The sequence below is a fragment of the Choloepus didactylus genome, chromosome 15 (assembly GCF_015220235.1).
Source record: "Choloepus didactylus isolate mChoDid1 chromosome 15, mChoDid1.pri, whole genome shotgun sequence".
Lineage (NCBI taxonomy): Eukaryota > Metazoa > Chordata > Mammalia > Pilosa > Megalonychidae > Choloepus > Choloepus didactylus.
The window spans coordinates 54955380-54973879 of record NC_051321.1 but is presented as its reverse complement, the minus strand read 5'-3'; the positions used below and the strand labels follow the sequence as shown (position 1 = coordinate 54973879).

The following is an 18500-nucleotide window of genomic DNA, read 5'->3' as shown; positions in this document are numbered from 1 at the left end:
CTCTCTCCTGGACTACCGCCACCGAGCGCCAGATGCCAGAAGGAAAATTAAAAAATGGGAAAATGGAGATCTCGGATTGGGTTTCTCTCCCTTAAAAAAGAGTACAAAACTAAAACGTGATTAGTCATGCATCACTTCAGGATTGTAGGAAATCGACGTTCTGACTCCACGAAAATTTAAACGTGACAAGGGAGAACAAGTGTGGCCCCCCTCCCTCTTCTTTTTTACAGGCTCTGCGACTTAAGGACACAAGCTTCTTAGGGGAGAACAAGGAAAGCTAGCAACAGCGTTATTAGGTTTCAGTGTTTGGCTGGTAAGGGAAACGTGGTACAGACTTGGGTAGATGCCTGCATGGCCCTTTCTACACTTCTGCCCATTACACTGCCAAGCCATATCCTGACCTCGCCCCCTTTCCCCGTCCGCCCACAGCCCCCAGGCAGGCCAAGGGTTTGCCCTTCAGCATCTCAAGGTTACAGGACCAGCGGACCGGCAGGGCACCGGTAACAGCACGGGGAAGTGCTGAGTACGCTGCAACCTGTGCGTAGGGCGCCAGCCTCATCCAGCCCCCGACCCAACTTCACCTCGTATGCTGGAATTGGAAGTCAAACTCATGGCGTGGTTACTTGCAAGGCGTGTGCACAGGATACTGAGCACAAACCGGGCTCGCGAGGACAACCGGAGTCAAGGTACGAGACGCGTACTAAGGGCATGAACACCAGATTGCTACTGCGCAGGCGCTGCGGCGGGCTTTAAGCACGTGTGTACTTTTGTCGCTCGTTGTTGCTGAGCATGCGTGCAGCCTTTGTACGGAGCTTAAAGGAAGTCTCGAGTCCGGATTTTGACAGCCGCAGGAGGGGAGAGGGTTGAAAAGGCCTCCAGAGCTACTAACAGAGTTTGCGCAAATAAGGGGTGGGGCCCGAGAGCCTAAGGGCAGGGTCGGTGGAATGGTGAATCCAGGCCAGGATTTACGTCCCTTTCAGGTGTGTACGTTTCTGGGTGCAAGAAGGACAGGTGCTAGTTACTTGCAAGGCGTGTGCACAGGATACTGATATCTAAGATTTTACCCAACATTTTCTTGCATAGTCTTGTTCCTTCAAGGCCAGGTCTAGTTTTCATAGAAGGTGCCTGTAGCAGACACACAGGAATCAATGGTAGGGTCCCATTCCAAACCTCCCTAGCTCCGAATGTACATTCCTTTCTCTTGCCTTTGGCCTGGTGAGTAAACGATTCAGGATCTTAGAACCTGCTCTTAGTGCTGGGTGAGAGAGAGAAAAAACTCATTTCTTAAAAAAAATACGTTCACTTAAAAAAAAAAGTACTATTCTCTATCTGCTACATCCGCAAATGAGTGTTGGTTCCAAAATTCTTTTATAAGAGCGGCTTAACCTAAAGTACCGCAATCTGGGGAAGGAAGCTAAGGGTAAACCTGAAGGGTGTTCTGAAGGTGCGTCTTCTAACAAGTTGTGTTTTTACTTCTGTTGTATTTTTGTGTTGGTTGGGAGTTGGAGAAAGTTGATTGAAAAGGGGTGGCCTCCCAAGCCATTCGTGGCATTGCTACTGTCTCCCAGCTTTCCTAATAAAAATGACTGACTGCTCCTCAAAATTGAAAGCCTCTGCCGTCTTTGAGCCGACCCACGGGAAGCGCTGGAACACGAGTTGAATGAATGAAGGCACAATAGCACCAGAGGCATCCTAACGCAAGCGCCCGGGTGGGTTTGCGAATGACTGCGAGCGCGCTCTCCCTGCCGCTGGGTGAGTGGGTGGGGTGGTCCCTTCGGATGGCCTCTTGAGCATGCTCAGTTGTGGCGGCGGCCGTGGGTCGCGCAGTCGGAAGCTCGCCGCAGCAGCGGCGGTACAGGCGGCGCTGACGCGCGCGCGGCTGCTGAGGGGACTGGAGGACGGCGGGAGGGGGCGGGGGCGCGGGAGGTGGGGCTGCCGTCACCGTCAGGGCCCGGGGGAGCGCGGGGTGCCGCTGCCGCTCCTCGGCTGGATTCTACCTCCAGGGCAGCGCTGGGGTTGGCGGCCGCGGCGGCACTGGAGCGGGAGCCAGGAGCTGCGCACGGTTGAGAGTTGGGCAGGGGAGCGCCCGAGCCTCCGCAGCGTCATGGGTCCCTTCCCCGGGCCTCAGCGGGCACCAGCAGCGGGAACCCCCGGGCCTCCTCGCGGCGGAGCCTGAGCGACCCCTGCGCTCTCAGGCGCTCCCACTCTCCTCCCTTTTTCTTCAACTCTAGCCGCCGCCACCGTTTCAGTTCTCCGTTATGGCAACGGAGCTGCCATCCCCTCTCCGGCTTGAGGCACCGGGCCCCCCAGAAATGAGGACCCCGCTGACTAACGAGGCCGCCCCCGAGGGCACCCTGCAGTCGGCGGGCGGCAAGCTTCGATTCCTGAATGGCTGCGTGCCCCTCTCGCATCAGGTGGCCGGGCACATGTACGGGAAGGACAAAGTGGGTAAGTGGGGGTGGCGCCGGACTCGCCGTTCCCCTTCCGCCTCCGAGAGCCCCCTGGCCGGCCGAAGGAGCCTGGCGCTCACGGGCTGGGCTGGACCCCCCCCCCCTCCCCGAGCCTCTTCCGCCCTCCTCCAGAGCCTCGCGACCTTTGCTGAAGGGGCTTGGATAGAGGGGCGTCCGGCTTGTAGCGGGGAGCGGAGCGCTTGCTCTCCCCAGGGAGGGTGGTTGATTGGAGCCGGCGTACTTGGTGAAAATAAGGAACTTCATTTTTACTGGACAGGGAAGTGAATGCTCCCCTGAGCACAAGCTCTGTTTATTATAGGCGAGTAGCTATTGCAAAAGAAAAGGAATGAAATGCAGATGATGCTAATCTAGTGCTTCTCTTCTGGGTGCAGCTGTATTGCTGGAGGGGAAGACAAAACATGTTTTTTTGTTTTGTTTTTCTTGGAAAGCTTGTCTTGGTGTATCCTGAATCTCAGCCTGCTCCTTGAGATATTTTTGTGTATCTCCTTGATTTCTCCGGTAGGTATGGTTCCAGTAATGCATAACCTTGGGGTCATAGGAAATATACTCTGCTGTTGAACTAGAAGGGTACACAAATTAGACGTTCAGTTATTTTTGCTTGTCTTTATAAGATTATATGTATCATGCTTGTGTATGTTAGTTCACAACTTTTAAAGCACAATAGAGGGGCTACCTCAGTTTATTCTCTTGGTAATGTGAAAGTTCAGTTTTAGAAACTCTCATTCACCTGGTTTATTCAACACTCTTTCCCTGGGCCATGATTACATGGGGGATCTGTTGGATAGTATGTGAGTATTGTGGATCTTAGACCTGGAGGGGCTGCTAGGTACAATTTGGATTATGCTGGTAAGAGGATTCAGGTTTAGGCTGATAATACTGACCTTTTCAGTTGAGGTGGCTGAGGCCAAGCTTGGTTAAGTGACATGCCTAAAATAACACTACCACTATGTGGTAGGATTATGAAAGCAAGGGTCCTGCCTCTGAGCACTGTTTTTGTTTTTGAATACTGTGCTTGCGGAAACAACTCAAGCAAGGCTTTTGAAAATGGATGAGTATTAGTTTTGAATTTGATTTCAGCCTGCTGTTGTAATCAGATGAATTAACAAGCCACTGAGGGAAGAAGTGGCAAAGAATAGTAAGAAATGCAATAAACTAACTGATTGTTATATGGTATACCGCTTTCTTAAATTGTTTTACCTAGGCTTAGAATTCGTTTTTTTTTTACCCTGTACCTTCAATGCCAATTGAGTTTTAGAGATATTAGAAATATGTTGGATGGCAAGGGAAAACTAGTTGGTGAAAATAAAATTTCTGCTGTAAACATTTGTGTATTCATGGGAAGAGTAGGAGTTTCGTGCAGTTTTAATGGAACAGGTTGCTTATTATGCGGAGACTTCTATATGAGATTAGCTGTCTTTTACTAATAATGTGATTTTTTAAAAACCATATCATAGCCATATAAAATTGCCTTAGCCATCACGATATGTGGTGTACTTCCTGAGGGCTCAACAATGCCTGCAACAACAACAAAAAAAGCAAAAGAAAGAAAAAGAAACAGCCTATATATGAAGTGTGAAACTAGTTATGCACGAAGTACATTTTTCGTTGTACACTGTGAGAAATTGAAAAATGAACTGGACTGAGTAAGAAAGTCAGGTTTAAATGCCAGTTCTACCACGGTCTAGCCTTGTGAACTTGGACAATTTATTTGACCTTTTAGGATCATTTCACCCATATAAGAGAGCAATGAATCAATAATCCCAAGGCCCCTTTCAACTCCAAAACTTTAAAAAGTTGCTGCTTTAGAACTCCCTTTAGCAAGAGAAAATACCTACAGGATTTGGAATTGGAAGAACATGGGCAATGGGGGAAAGAGACGGGAGCCCAGCCCTAAGATTTTCTGAGTAGTGTCTTGATTTTTTATATACCTATTCTGAAAGCATTAGGGTGCTAAAGTGGAGGAACAACCAGATAATTGAAAGTATTTACAACACTATGTTTGTTCTGTGCTTCTTTTTCCTTTGGGAACTGACAACTGTAAAGAAATGGTCTAACTAAATACTTTTGTTGAGGAGGATGAAGCATTGCTAAAAAAACTGAGGCTGACATACTGTGACTCAGTGACTGTATCTGTAATTGTGTCTGTTATTTTATAAAGAAACAGTGTTTGTGGTTAAATATGAAATTTCCATTACTAATGGAAATGTTCTTTGGCAATTATAATGAATTTGGGTATCTCTAGTTTTTATAGTTTTTGTTTGGTTTTATAAAAAATCAGATTCCTATTTTGGGACTTGAGTCTTAAACTTTAGGCCAATTATTTTCTTTTTTCTCAGATTTCCCAGGAATTAATGAAACGTGGATTTTTACAGAGCCAATTTTATAGTTTTAAGCTATTTAAGCCATAATTATGTTAAGTGATTTTTTTTTATGCTAGTGTCAAACAGTGACTTTATCTTTACATCTAAAGATTCCTTTTTTAAATTTTTGTTTAAAAATAGTTTAATATGGTCCTGGTAATCAGGATCATTCAAATGTATAATTTTGTGGTAATATTGAACTACTTTCATAGGACTGAAATATGCTTAAAATAATAGAAGCTTAGTAACTTTATCCATTGCATTAGGGATTGGTATTTAAAAGTATAAACATTCACCTATTATATTTTGAGATTACTATTATTTAATGTGATGAGGTATTGCTGTCCTCTGATTTTTGTATAGATCTGGCCTGTGAGAATTGAGAGGAAGGACAGTGGCACATAGAATTAAATGTGGTTCAGAATGGCCTGGCAACAAATATTTATTGAATGCCTGTTATTTTCTGGGTACTGTACTAGGCACTGTGGCAACAATTATGAGCAAATTCCAAAATAGATACAATACCTGTTATCATGAACTAGTGGGATAGAAAGGCAGTCAAGGAATTACATTAATAAATATAAAATTATGACTGTGCTACAAAGTGATACAAAGAGGAAGTAAATAATGCTGTCAGAGTGAGAAATTGGAGAGGGTGGGTTGGGAAATGACCTGGTTAGGGAAATGACAGAAAACTTCCTCCAGAAAGAAAGGAACTGTGATCTGAAGTAAATAAAGGATTTAACTAGGCTAGTGGAGGTTGGGAGAATATTAAAGGCAATGGGAAATCTTATGTGGTTAGGAAAAGGAAGGAAAAAAAAGGGAGCCTGGCAATGAGAGGCTGGAGAGGTAGATGGGACCAGATTGTGTAGGATCTTGTGAGTCTAAGGATCTTTGTTCCTTATCCCAAAATCAATGAACTGTAAGAAACTTCGTGTTTCCATTACAGTCACTCTAACTGGAATGTGGAGAATTAATTAGAGGAAAGGGGATTGGAGGAGAGAGACACAGATCTGCAAGGAGACTAGATGCTAGTTTCAGTGCTCCTGGTGAGAGATGTCTATAACTTGAACCAATCTGGTAGAGTAGACGTGCATGAAGTTGAGAAAAACTTGGAAGATAAAGTTGACAAGAATTAGTAATGTATTAGATTTGGGGGTAGGAGGGATGAAGAAGAAAGACGTGTATGTAGTATGACTCCTAAGGTTTGTTTATGGCTTAGAAACAAGATGTATAGTGGTGCCTTTCACAGTGATAGGGAGTACTTGGGAGGGGAAGGTGGAGCTACATGGTGATGGTGGGGAAGGTGTTTCTTTACTGGAGTAGCTTGATTTAGTATTTGAAGCAGGTATTTGAAGTTGACTGTCCTAGGAAGTAGAACAAACCCTCTTGCTAAAATTGTTCCATCTTAATTACCACATAGGGTGTTTCTTGTGTCTTTTTTGGAGCTGATCAGTTCAGAATTGGTAGATTTGAAATATCTGAGTCAGTTGATTTTCAGTCATTCTGTAAATTTATAAAATTAAGAATTCTTCACTTGAAATAATGCCTTAAATTTAATTTTTTAAGTTTAAAATCCAGTTGTAGAAATTAAATCTGATTTACAGAAACCTAGGTTTACATGGATAATTTTGGCTTCTTCCAACATAGGTGCTAAGTACAAAGAACAAAGAATGTCACCATTGGCCTTCTGTGTCTTAATTATGTCAACAGATTTATTTTACAAATTATTATCTACTTTCTCAAAGAGCAGCTACTTTCCCATTACTTTTATCTCTGCCACCTCTTTCCTTTTGTTGAATGTTGTCATGTAAATTGTGGGTCTTTCTCCCTAACTAGATTGTGAGTTCCTTGAAGTTAGAGACCAGATAATTTTATCTCCATAGCCAGGTACACACATTAATGCTCAATTGGTGTCAAAGAGTGAGATTTGACAGTTCTTTCAGTACAGTGAAATTAAAACAACAACAACATTCTCAAGGTGCTTAGCAAAGACAGTTTCTTTTGTGTGTGTGTCACTTCTGGTAATGAGTGTTTGAGAGTCATCATGGAGTTACTGCTAATAGAGGCATGCCTACTGATTTTATTATGAACTGTAATACTAATGCACCTAATAATATTTTAGAGCCCTGAAAAAGTAATTGTTTCCCTAAAGATCCCTAGAGATTGAATTATGTGCAAAGGAGAATAGACAAACAAAAAATCCCAAATCCCAATGATGATTGTCACTTTGAGTGTAACTATTGTTACACTATGTAATAGTGATCTCTGACTAACTACAATGTGTACTGAATGTTATTTAAAACGACAGTGCAAACTGTGACTGGAAAAGTTAATTTTTCACCCGAATAACCTAATTAAACTGGATTATAGAAGTAATCCTTAATTTTCTTTATTATTGCTTTAAATTTAAAATAACTTTTTCAATTTTGTAAGATTCTTTTGACTAGGGACTGTTACTAGGGACTGTCTTTGTATCACCAGAGCTCAAAGCGCTGAACAATACTGTAGTAGCAACCTAATATTTGTTGAATTTAATTCTCAGGGTATTTCCAACTTCTGCATATATTGTTAGTAAAAGGATATGTGAATGATGATAATCTTCACTATTCATGAAATGTGCAAAGGATAACAAGATGGCCAGTAATTCAAAGTTCAACAATTTATTATGTCCCTGCACTATCATAAACTACTTACAGTGTTAAAGTACAGTGTTTCGATTATATCTTGGTGGAGCCTGGCAGTTGAAATAATTCTCAGAATAAGCTTTGTTAAAGACATTCTGTGGATATTCTTTTTTTGGTTTTGTTTTGATACTATCATTAAGTAACAAGGATTTTTCCATTTAGAATTGATAACTTACCTACTTCCAAAAAGTAATTGTTAGGTTTGTTAACTTTAAAAATTAAAAATGTGAAACACAATAGAAAAGAAAGTACTTGAACAGAATTATTTTGTTATAGTTAAGTAGCAAGAATATGTTAGTAATTCTGATATAAAAGTTATATTTTATGTTTTTCACTGAAATCATATTTCATCAAAGTACATTTAAATTCTTCTAAGAATAAAACTTGTTTTATTTTTTTTTTTAATTTTAAAAGCAGTACATGATCTTTTAGGAAAAAAATTCAAACTGTAGAGTAGTGCCTTTTCCCCTGCTCTCATTTCCCACAGGCAATCATTGTTAACTGTTTCATCAGATCCTTCCAAGGCCTTTGTTTCTAGGCACATACATAAACATATTAACACAATTTTGATTTTTCATAAAATAGATAATTCAGCAACTTTTTACAATTTGTATTATATCACAATATCCATATTTGTGCTTATGATATACTTCATTATTTTTAAAGACTGTTGTATTCTATCGTGGGGTTGTATCATAATTTATGTAACTATTTCTCTAGTATTAGAGTTTTAGATTTTGCTATTATAAATAATGTATTGAACATATTTGTACATTATGGCATACCATTTACATTGTGCAGCTATTTCTGTTGGAAAGTCTCACAAATGTGTACTTGCTATCAATTTTAAATTCCTAAAGCTCTCCAAAGTTAGAATAAATTTTTTTGTTTTATTATTTAACTGGTTGCATTAATTTCCTTCAAAAATCTTTAAAGTCTCAAACAAATGGTTGAAATCTGATATTTGTATTTGGATCCAATTCAGTATATAGAAATGAGATCATCTACAGGGAAAACAAAGATTTAAACTAATATTCTTGTGTGTGAAGACTCACAACTGCTTTGGCTTACTGCTCTATCTGTTAAATATCTTCTGAAACGAACTGGCTTAAAATAGTTTCAAATTTACAGAAAAGTTGCAATAACAAAGTTTCCCATTGTTTTATTATTCTCTGTGTATGCATATTTATTTTTTCCGAACCATTTGAGAGTAGGCTGTTTACATCAAACCACTTTACACAGTAATATTTCAGCGTGTATTTTCTAAGAACAAGGGTATTCTTTTCTTTAACCACAAGTTATCAAATATAAGACATTTAACAGTGACACAATACTTTTATCTAATCTTTAGTCCATATTCTAATTTCATCAACTGTCCCAATAATGTCTTCTTTCGTATTTGTTTTTCTCCGGTCCAGGGTCCAGTCCAGGATCATTTCTTGGATTTAGTTGACGTGTCTCTTAGTCTTCTTTAATTTGTAACAGTTCCTCAACCTTTGTCTTTTATGACATCATTATTTTTGAAGAGTGCAGGGCAGTGTTTTTTTTTTTTTTGTTTGTTTGTTTGTTTTTTAATATTCTTCAATTTGGGTTTTCTAGTGGGTCCTTACAATGAAATTCAAGTGATGCATCTCTGACTGGAATACTACACAAGTATATCTTTCTTAAGAGTGTCATATCTGGAAGCCCATAAGGTCTGTTTGCTCCTTATAATGGTACTCATTTTGATCACCTAGTCAAAGTGTGGTCTGGTTTCTTCACTATATAGTTAATATTTTTCCCCTTGCAAATAATAAGCCATCAGTGGGCAGACACTTTTTAAGATCATGCAGATATTCTGCTTCTAATCAAACACTTCACCATAGATTAGTCATCCATTGATTACTGCCTGAAGCAGTCTTTACTGTAATAGTTGCAAATGATTTTCCCAATTCTACTACTCCCTCACCTTTATCAGTCTACAATCTATTATGAGGAAGAGTCCTCATAATATATACCTGATATATATGTGTGTGTGTGTGTGTGTGTGTGTGTGTATACACACACGTGTGTATGCATTTATGTATTATCAGTTTGGACTCACGGATTCCTATTTTCCTGCTTAAATTGTCCCAGATTTGGCTGGTGGGAGCATTTCCTAACTTTCTGTCACAAGATGTTTTGGACTTCCTACCATACCTTCCATTACCCAACCCTAGAATCAACCCTTTTTCCAAGGAACTCTGGTTCTTTTTGCATTTAAAGTCAATTTTGTCTGATACCAGTATAGCTACCCCACTTTTTTTTTTTTTTTGATACTGTTTTGCATGGAATATCTTTTTCCAGCCTTTCACTTTCAACCTATCTGTATCCTTGGGTTTAACTTGAGTCGTTTGTAGATAGCATACAGATGACTCTTTTTTTTTTTTTTAACCAATTCTGCTAGTGTGTGTCTTTGTAAAAGCAGTATTTACATCAACCATTTTATCCTTTGGTTTTTATTTGTCATATCTTATTTTTGTCTCTCTTTTTACCTTTTTATTTACCCTTACTGATAATCTTCATTCTACACTCTACTCCAAGCCCCTTTCTCCTGTCCTTTCCTTTTAGCCTGCAGGACTCCCTTTAATATTTCTTACAGGGCAGGTCTCTTGTTAATAAACTCTCTCAGCTTCTGCTTGTCTGTAAATATCTTAAACTCTCTCTCATTTTTGAAGGGCATTTTTGCTGGATAGAGAATTCTTGGCTGGCAATTTTTCTCTTTCAGTGCCTTGAATATATCATACCATGGCCTTCTCGCCTCCATGGTTTCTGATGAGAAATTGGTGCTTACTCTATTGGGCATCCCTTGTATGTAATGAATTGCTTTTCTCTTGCTGTTTTTAGAATTCTCTCTTTATCTTTGGCTTTTGACATTCTGAGTAGTATGTATCTTGGAGTGGTCTATTTGGATTTATTCAGTTTGGAGTACATTTGGCTTCTTGGACCTGGATATCAATGCCTTTTGTAAGAAGTTCTTGGCCATTATTTCCTCAAATATTCCTTCTGCCCCTTTTCCCTTCTATTCTCCTTCTAGGACACCATGACATGAATCTGTACTTTGTGTTGTCAGTCATTTCCTAGAGACCCTGCTCATATTTTCCCATTCTTTTCTCTGTCTGTTCAAATTCGGATGTCGGTCTTCTAGCTTGCTGATCCTTTCTTCTGCCTGTTCAAATCTGCTGTTGTGTGTGCTTCTAGCGTATTTTTAATTTCCTCTGCTGAGCTTTTCATTCCCATAGGATCTATTATTTTTCTTTACATGCTTTCAAATTCTTCGTTATGCTCATCCAGTGGCTTCTTAATATCCTTTATCTCTTTAGCCATCTCATTGAATTTATTTAGGAGATTTGTTTGAACATCTTTGATTAGTTGTTCTAGATTCTGTATCTTGTCTGACCTTTTGATTTGCTCCTTTGGACTGTACCTTCCTGTTTCTTAATATGGCTTCTTATTGTTTACTGATGTCTGGGCATCGGGTTATCTTGGTGAGATTACTCTGAAGTTGAAGTCTCTGTCTTGTCATAGCTTTTGTTGTTGATCGGTTTTGTGTTAATGCTTGGTTGACACTTGGTTTGTTAGTATTACCCAACCAGGGCTGGGCCAGGGACCCATGGAGGGGGCGCACACCAGTTCCACAGGGCCCCAGGGAGAGGGTTAGTAAAGATGCCAAAAGCCTTTAATTCTGCTTCTCAAGGGTGCACTTTTCTGTCTTGCCCAGCATATGGCTCTCTTCAGAAGCCTTTTATAGGTGTCTTTCCGGAGGTGTGCTTTCTTTGCCTGCCAGCAGATACTCTTTGGCAGGTGTTCCCCTTAGCCCTCAGAAGGCAGGCTATTTTTAGCTCTCCACACCAGACAATGGCCTAGCTGGGTCAAGTGGGCAGATTGAAACCTTTGGTGGTCCCAGGAGTCCAAATTCATAGGCTCAAAGCTGGCACAGTGCTAGATCAAATATTGCCCTGTTTTTCGGAGAATAGACCTCTCCTGCCCTTTTGGTCTGGAGCTCCTCACTGGCCAGAGCCTGGAGAATCAAAGCTTTCTGTCCCCATAGGGGAATGGGTGCCCAGAGTTGTGACTGAGGGGGTTACTCAGATCTCTCACCACAGCTTCTCTGTCTCTTCCTCCCACATTTTCCTGTGTGTTGTAGAGCCCTCCTCTTATTTCCAGAGCCCCAGATCCATTTCTGCAGACAGTTTCTGCCTGATCCCTAATTATTTTTCTGGAAGAGAAGTGAGCCAGGCTCTCTCTAATCAGCTATCTTGGATCTCCTCCTGGTTCTTTTTAAATGGTATTTAGAAACCAAGATCTGGTGCTAGGTGTGTTCCTTGGTTACAGCCTTTTTGGTGGACATAATTTAAAAAATATTTATAAATATTTTAGAAATCATGATTTCATACTGATAACTCCAGTCCAGTCTAGCTCTGTAGGGTTCTTCCTTTCCTTTCCTGATTCCAAATTTGGATTTTCCTTCTTCCACCCAGTGAGAACCCTAGCTCCCAACAGTATCAATACATTTATACTTTGGCTTAATCCTGTAATACGAAAAGAAATGTCAGAATTTCTACCCCCATAGCAATGCAAAAACAAACTTTTGATAAAGAGTGCAAGATGGGTTTTTCCCTAATGCTGAAAGTATCTGGTCAGAAACTGTGTTCAAAAGATAATTAAATTAGGTTTTTTTGTTGTTATTTATTTTTTCCCTCTTCCCTATGGTAACATTATCTGTTTGAAATACAGTTGGATTCATTTGTTTCTGTTTAAATTCAGTTCCTTCCATTGCATTTTTGTTGACTTAGTTATATATTTTTGGATGTTTATAACATTAACATGCTTCCAAAAGTCAAAACTTTCCGGAAAGATAAAATAGAAAGTGTTACTCCCTTCCCTATCATTCTACCCCATTCCGCTTTCCTCAGCATCCCTTGTAATTAAACAATTTCATTGTTTTCTGATTGATCCTTTTTGAGTTTCTTGTTGCAAAAATAAGCAGATCTATATAAAAGTTCTTATGTCCCTTTTTTTCTGACATAAAATATAGTATGCTGTATGTACTGTTTGGTCCTTTGCTTTTTTTTTTATTTAATAACATATCCTAGAAATCAATATAAGTTCATAGAGCTCTTCCTCATCTTATTTTAAGTTGAATTGTAGTCTATTGTGTGTATACACACTAATTTATTCAACTGATTTCCTGGATTTGTTTTTGTACTTTTATTTGTTTTCATTGGCTTATTTATCCTAGCAATAATACCTCACTTTTAATTAAAGTTGCTTTGTAAGTCTTGATAAATGGTAGAGTAAGCATCCTACATTTTCTGGCACTTTACATTTCCATATAGATTTTAAAGCACCTTGTCATTTTCCGAAAGAAACCTAATGAAATTTTCTTTGGGATTGCATTGAATCTGTACTATAGATTGCTTTGGTGAGAATTGATTTCTTTACATTGTTGTCTTCTGTTACTTGGAAATGGAGTATCTCCATTTTTTTAGGTCTTCAGTTTCCCTCAGTGATTTGCAGTTTTTATTGTAGAGGTCTTACACATTAATCACTAGATTTTCCCTAAATACTTGATGCTGCTGTAAATCATACAGCCTTTAAAAAACACATTTTAAATTTTGAAAACATTTCATACTTGCAGAAAAGTTACAGGAGTAGTACAATGAACTAATGTATGCCATTCATCTAGATTTACCTACTGTTAATATTTTCCCACCTTTGCTTTATCACTCTCTGTATATGATAGTATTTTTGTTATTTTGCAAAACCATTCACAAGTAAATTGCAGACATCATGACCCCTTTCCTCTAATACTTAATTGTTTATCTCCTAAAAACAGGACATTTTATTACTTAAATATGGTAAAATTATCAAATTCAGAATACTTAACATTTTTTTTTTTTACCATTGTTCCAATAATATTCTTTATAGCATTAATTTCCCCATCCAGGATCACACATTGCATTTAGTTGTCATGACTCTTTGGTTGCTTGTCATTTGGAAGTAGTTCTTCATTTTTTCTTTATCTTTAATAACCATGAAATTTTTGAAAGTTTATGACTTAAACCTACTGACTTACTTATTACTATGATAGTTACAAAATGGTAATACTCAGTCATTCCTATTACATTTGTTAGTTGGTATTCTACTTTAACGAATAGGTTTCTTGTCTCATTCATTAATTCATTCATTATTAGGTTGGAGTAACGGATTTTTAAAAACTTAAATGGATGGATGCTATCCATTATTGTTGCTGCTTATTTTGATGCTCAATTTCTCCCAGTTTTGGGCAGTGGGAGTTTCTTCAAGCTGGCTTCTGTTTCTTTTTTGATGTTTACTGATTTTTTTTTAAAGCATTTTCTAACATTTTTTCATAAAAGTATGTTCCGTGTTCATTTTGTACTTTCCTTGCCCTAGCCCTGGAATGTACCATTTTTTCTTCAGAGAACTCTGGTTCCTTTAGGGATAAATGGTGTTTGGAAACTAGGATCTGAGGACTAGGTGTGCTCATTGCTCCTAGGGTTTGATTGCCATCTGCCCTTTCAGTAGACTAGACTAGGAAATATATAATTTAATATTGTTAAAATTTTTGAGTTCATACTCATATCTATAATTTAGATGTAACACCACAGATTCATCTTTGCCCCCCTCCTATTCTATATCTGTATCTCCTTTCTTCATCATTGAGAACTCTGACTCTCCAAAGCATCAATATATTTACTCCTTTTGAAATATTTAAACCAATAAACCAAATTAGTTGGAAAGCCATTTGTGCCTGCAGTTTTCATAGGCGTTTTAAATTATGAATTCAATATTTTTATAGACATAGGGTCATTTAGATTTTCTATTTCTTTTTATGTCAGTTTTTTCCCAAAGGTCCTATTTTTAATTATTAGGTTGAACAGATAAAGTTCCTCTGTCAAATTATTTTTAAACAGTAGTTGGGAGAAGGGGATGATTTCCTCCCTCGGACATTTAGTAATGTCTGGAGACATTTTTGGTTGTCACAACTGATGGGAAGGGTGTTACTGGTATCTAATGGATAGTGATCACAGGTACTGCTAAACATGGCTAGAAGGAAAGAATTGAAATGGTGGAGCTGTAACCCATAGCATTCTTTGAAATTTGCTCTATAGCTATTTGTTAAATTGTTATCTGTAAGTCATCACCTTTTTCTGTATATGTTAGGTTTCACGGCCACAGTGCCACAACAAATCATTATTGGGCTCAAAATATCAGCAGTGCTGAGGTTGAAAAACACTGCCTTAAAAAAGTTTCTAAATGCTTAATCTCAGTTTCTGTAGTATAAGTGGAACCATGCAATATTTGTCTTTTTGTGTCTGACTTGTTTGACTTAACATAATTTTTCAAGGTTCCTCCATGTTGTAGCATGTGTCAGAACTTCAGTCCTTTTTTGTGGTTGAATAATATTGTGTCTGCTTTCATAATTTGTCTTAAAAGGAATTTGTTCATTTCATTTAAGTTGTTGGGTTTACTGGCATGAAGCTGTTCATAATTTTTTTATCATATTTTTATTGTGGAATATAACATATACACATAGAAGTGATAACTTTACACATAGAAGTGATAACTTTCCAAGTGCAACCCAACAAGTATTTTGAGAGCAAATTTCAAAGAATGTCATAGGTCACAGTTCCACAGATTCAGTTATTTCCTTATTGTGAAATACAACGCATATGCAAAAAGGTAGTAACTTTCAAAGTACAACTCACCAAGTAGTTATAGAGGAAATTTCCAAAAATGTTATGAGTTACAGTACCATAGTTTCAGTTGTTTCCTTACTGTGAAACATAACATATACGAGAAAAGGTGATGACTTACAGATTGCAATTTAACAAATAGCTGTAGAGCAAATTTCGAAGAATGTTGTGGGTTACAGCTCCATCATTTCAATTCTTTCCTTCTAGTTATTCTAATAGCCTGTCAACTAAGAAAAATAAAATTATATAGAGATTCAGTATTCATAATCCTTTGTTAAATTTGGTCTTCTCTGTTGCTACCCCTTCCTTGAGTTTAATCACTTTCCTGATCTTCAGAGACATCTGGGCAAATTTGTTCATGTTGAAGGGGTGTCCACATTATGGAAAAAGGGGACACATCTGGTTGATGTTCTTGAAGAGGCTATTGCCTCTGGGTTTTGGGACTTAGCTGGCATAGGAGCTCTCTAGAGGATTTGAGTTTCTGAAGAATAAACTTAGTGTTCCGGTTTGCTAATGCTGCCTAAGCAAAATACCAGAAATGGATTGGCTTTTATAAAGGAGGTTTATTTGGTTACAGAGTTACAGTCTTAAGGCCATAAAGTGTCCAAGGTGAGGGGGTAACTTCACTGAAGGATGGCCAGTGGCGTCCAGAAAACCTCTTAGCTGGGAAGTCACGTGGCTGGCATCTGCTCTGGAGTTCTGGTTTTAAAATGACTTTCTCCCAGGATGTTCCTCTCTAGGCTTCAGCTTCTCTACAGAATGTCACTCTCAGTTGCTCTTGGGGCATTTGTCCTCTCTTAGCTTCTCCGGAGCAAAAGTCTGCCTTCAAAGGCTATCTCCAAAATGTCTCTGTAAGCTGCTGCTCCTCTTTCAGCTTATGTGCATTCTTCAAAGTGTCCCTCTTGGCGGTAGCAAGATCTCTCCTTCTGTCTGAGCTTATAAGTGCTCTAGTAAACTAATCAAGGTTGTGGGGTGTGTGTGTGTATGTGTGTGTGTGTGTGTGTTGTTGGAAACACTTCCCGTCACACTGGGTTTGGGGCAGTTCTGGCTGTGGCGCTGGTGCCGGGCAGGAGCGTTACCAGCCCACTGGGAAGATGGCTGTAAGCGGACACCCGCCTTTTCTTGGGAAGTTGTGGTGTTCAGCGAATTTTCTCAGCCACTGGACTTATTGCTTTGTGTCTCAGAGCTCTCTTAGCTCTGCTCTTGTCTGGGCCCAAATTGCAAGTCTTTGAGGCTTTCTGTAATGGGCTTCTTAGAGTAATTCTTTTAGAAAAAGATAAAAAAAAAAAAAAAAAAAAAAAGAAGGGCCCTCCTTGCAGATGTAATGGGCTATTGAAATGCTGAGAGACAAGGAGATTAGGTCCATTAAGGAACAATCAAGAAAGCAGAGAACCTGGCTCTTCGGCTCTTCAGACCAGGGACCATGCCTTCTGGATTTGCATATGAGCCTGACTCTGTTTGAGCCCTGCCCTTCTCCGTTCTGTGTTCACCAGAACTCCAAAAAGTCTCTGTTTTTATTTTTGGGTTTTTGCTGTTTTTGCTCGCCCTATCTCCTCCCCGTTGGGTTGACTGCTCCCGAATTCTCTGGTGTCTGGTCTCAGTCTGTCTATATTTGGAGTTCCGATCAGCAGTCTGAGTTTTCAGTCAGAGCCGCAACTGCAGTTCTCTGTCCTCGTTCCCAGCACAAATGACCCCTCCTCCTATGGAACAGCATGGCTGGGAGGGGCGTGGGTCCCCTGGGTGCAAGAACTTACAGATTTCGCTGATCTCAGCTGTTCCACATGTTCGTGAGTGTTGCATGAAGTATTCCCAAGTCAAATTGCTCTGCGGTGTCTGGTCCACGCAGTTCCTGGCTTTCTACCTACTGCCCTGGAGGAGTAACTAAAACCTACACCTCATTTGCTCCACCATCTTGCCCCGCCTCCAGTTAATTTTTATATAAGGTGTGAGGTAGGGGTCCTCTTTCATTCCTTTGGTTATGGATATCTGGTTGTCCCAGCCCCGTTTATTGAAGAGACTGTTCTGTCCCAGTTTGGCGAATTTGGAGACCTTATCAAAAATCAGTTGACCATAGATCTGGGGGTCTGTTTCCAAACTCTCAGTTCAATTCCATTGATCAATATGTTTACCTTTGTGCCAATACCATCCTGTTTTGACCACTGTGGCTTTATAGTAGGCTTCAAAGTCTGGATGTGTAGGTCCTCTCACTTTTTTAGGATTTTAGGGTTTTTTAGGATTTTCGCAATTCGAGGCCCCTTTCCCTTCCCAATAAATTTGATAACTAGCTTTTCCAAGTCTGCATAATAGGTTGTTGGAATTTTGATTGGAGTTGCATTGAATCTGTAGATCAGTTTGGGTAGAATTGACATCTTAATAACGTTTAGCCTCCCTATGCATGAGCACAGAATATCTTTTCACCTATTTAAGTCGTGTTTTATTTCTTTTAGTAAAACTTTGTAATTTTCTGTATAGAGGTGTTTTATGTCCTTGGTTAAGTTTATTCCTAGTACTTGATTTTTTTAGTTGCTGTTGTGGATGGAATCTTTTTTGAAAGCCTCTTCAGTTAGGTCATTATTAGTTTATATGAACATTACTGACTTATGTTCCTTAGTCTTGTATCCGGCCACTCTGCTGAATTTACTAGCTCAAGTAACTTTGTCATTGATTCCTCAGGATGTTCCAAATATAAGATCATATCATCTGCAAAGAATGACAGTTTTACTTCTTCCTTTCTAATTTGGATACCTTCTATTTTTTTTGCCTTGGCAAATTGCTCTGGCTCAAACTTCTGGCACAAAGTTGAACAATAGAGGTGACAGTGGGCATCCTTCTCTCATTCCCAATATTAGCGGGAAGGCTTTCAGCCTCTCACTATTGTGTATTGTGCTGGTTGTGGGTTTTTTTAACACGCCCTTAATCATATTGAGGAAGTTTCCGTCAATTCCTAATTTTTGAAGTGTTTTTTATCAAAAAGGAATGTTGATTTTGTCAGATGCTTTTTCAGTGTCTATCAGATGGTTGTTTGACTTTTTTCCCTTTCGATTTTTTAATGTGTTGTATTGTAGTAGTTGATTTTCTTTTGTTGAACCATCATTGCATGCCAGTAATGAACCACTTTTAGTTGTGGTGTATAATTCTTTTAATGTGCTTTTGCATTTGATTTGCAAGTATTTTCTTGAGAATTTTTGCACCTTTGTTCATTTGGGATATTGGCCTATAGTTTTCCTTTTTTTGTAGTATCTT

The 18500-nt window shown here is 39.2% G+C and overlaps 2 protein-coding genes across 5 annotated transcripts in view; one reads left to right on the top strand and one right to left on the bottom strand.

The window, feature by feature from the left end:
* Positions 1-730, bottom strand: part of CISD1 (CDGSH iron sulfur domain 1) — a 33020-nt gene extending 32290 nt beyond the window's left edge. Inside the window, exon 1 of one of the 2 annotated variants that reach the window (XM_037804054.1) lies at positions 582-730. In XM_037804054.1, the coding sequence (XP_037659982.1) occupies positions 582-612 (31 nt within the window). In that variant the 5' untranslated portion in view covers positions 613-730. The remainder of the gene's footprint in view (positions 1-581) is intronic. The other variant, XM_037804053.1, reaches the window with a different exon arrangement.
* Positions 731-2227: 1497 nt separating this feature from the next.
* Positions 2228-18500, top strand: part of IPMK (inositol polyphosphate multikinase) — a 57590-nt gene continuing 41317 nt past the window's right edge. For all 3 annotated transcript variants that reach the window (XM_037804051.1, XM_037804052.1, XM_037804050.1), the window contains exon 1: positions 2228-2448. In XM_037804051.1, the coding sequence (XP_037659979.1) occupies positions 2259-2448 (190 nt within the window). In that variant the 5' untranslated portion in view covers positions 2228-2258. The remainder of the gene's footprint in view (positions 2449-18500) is intronic.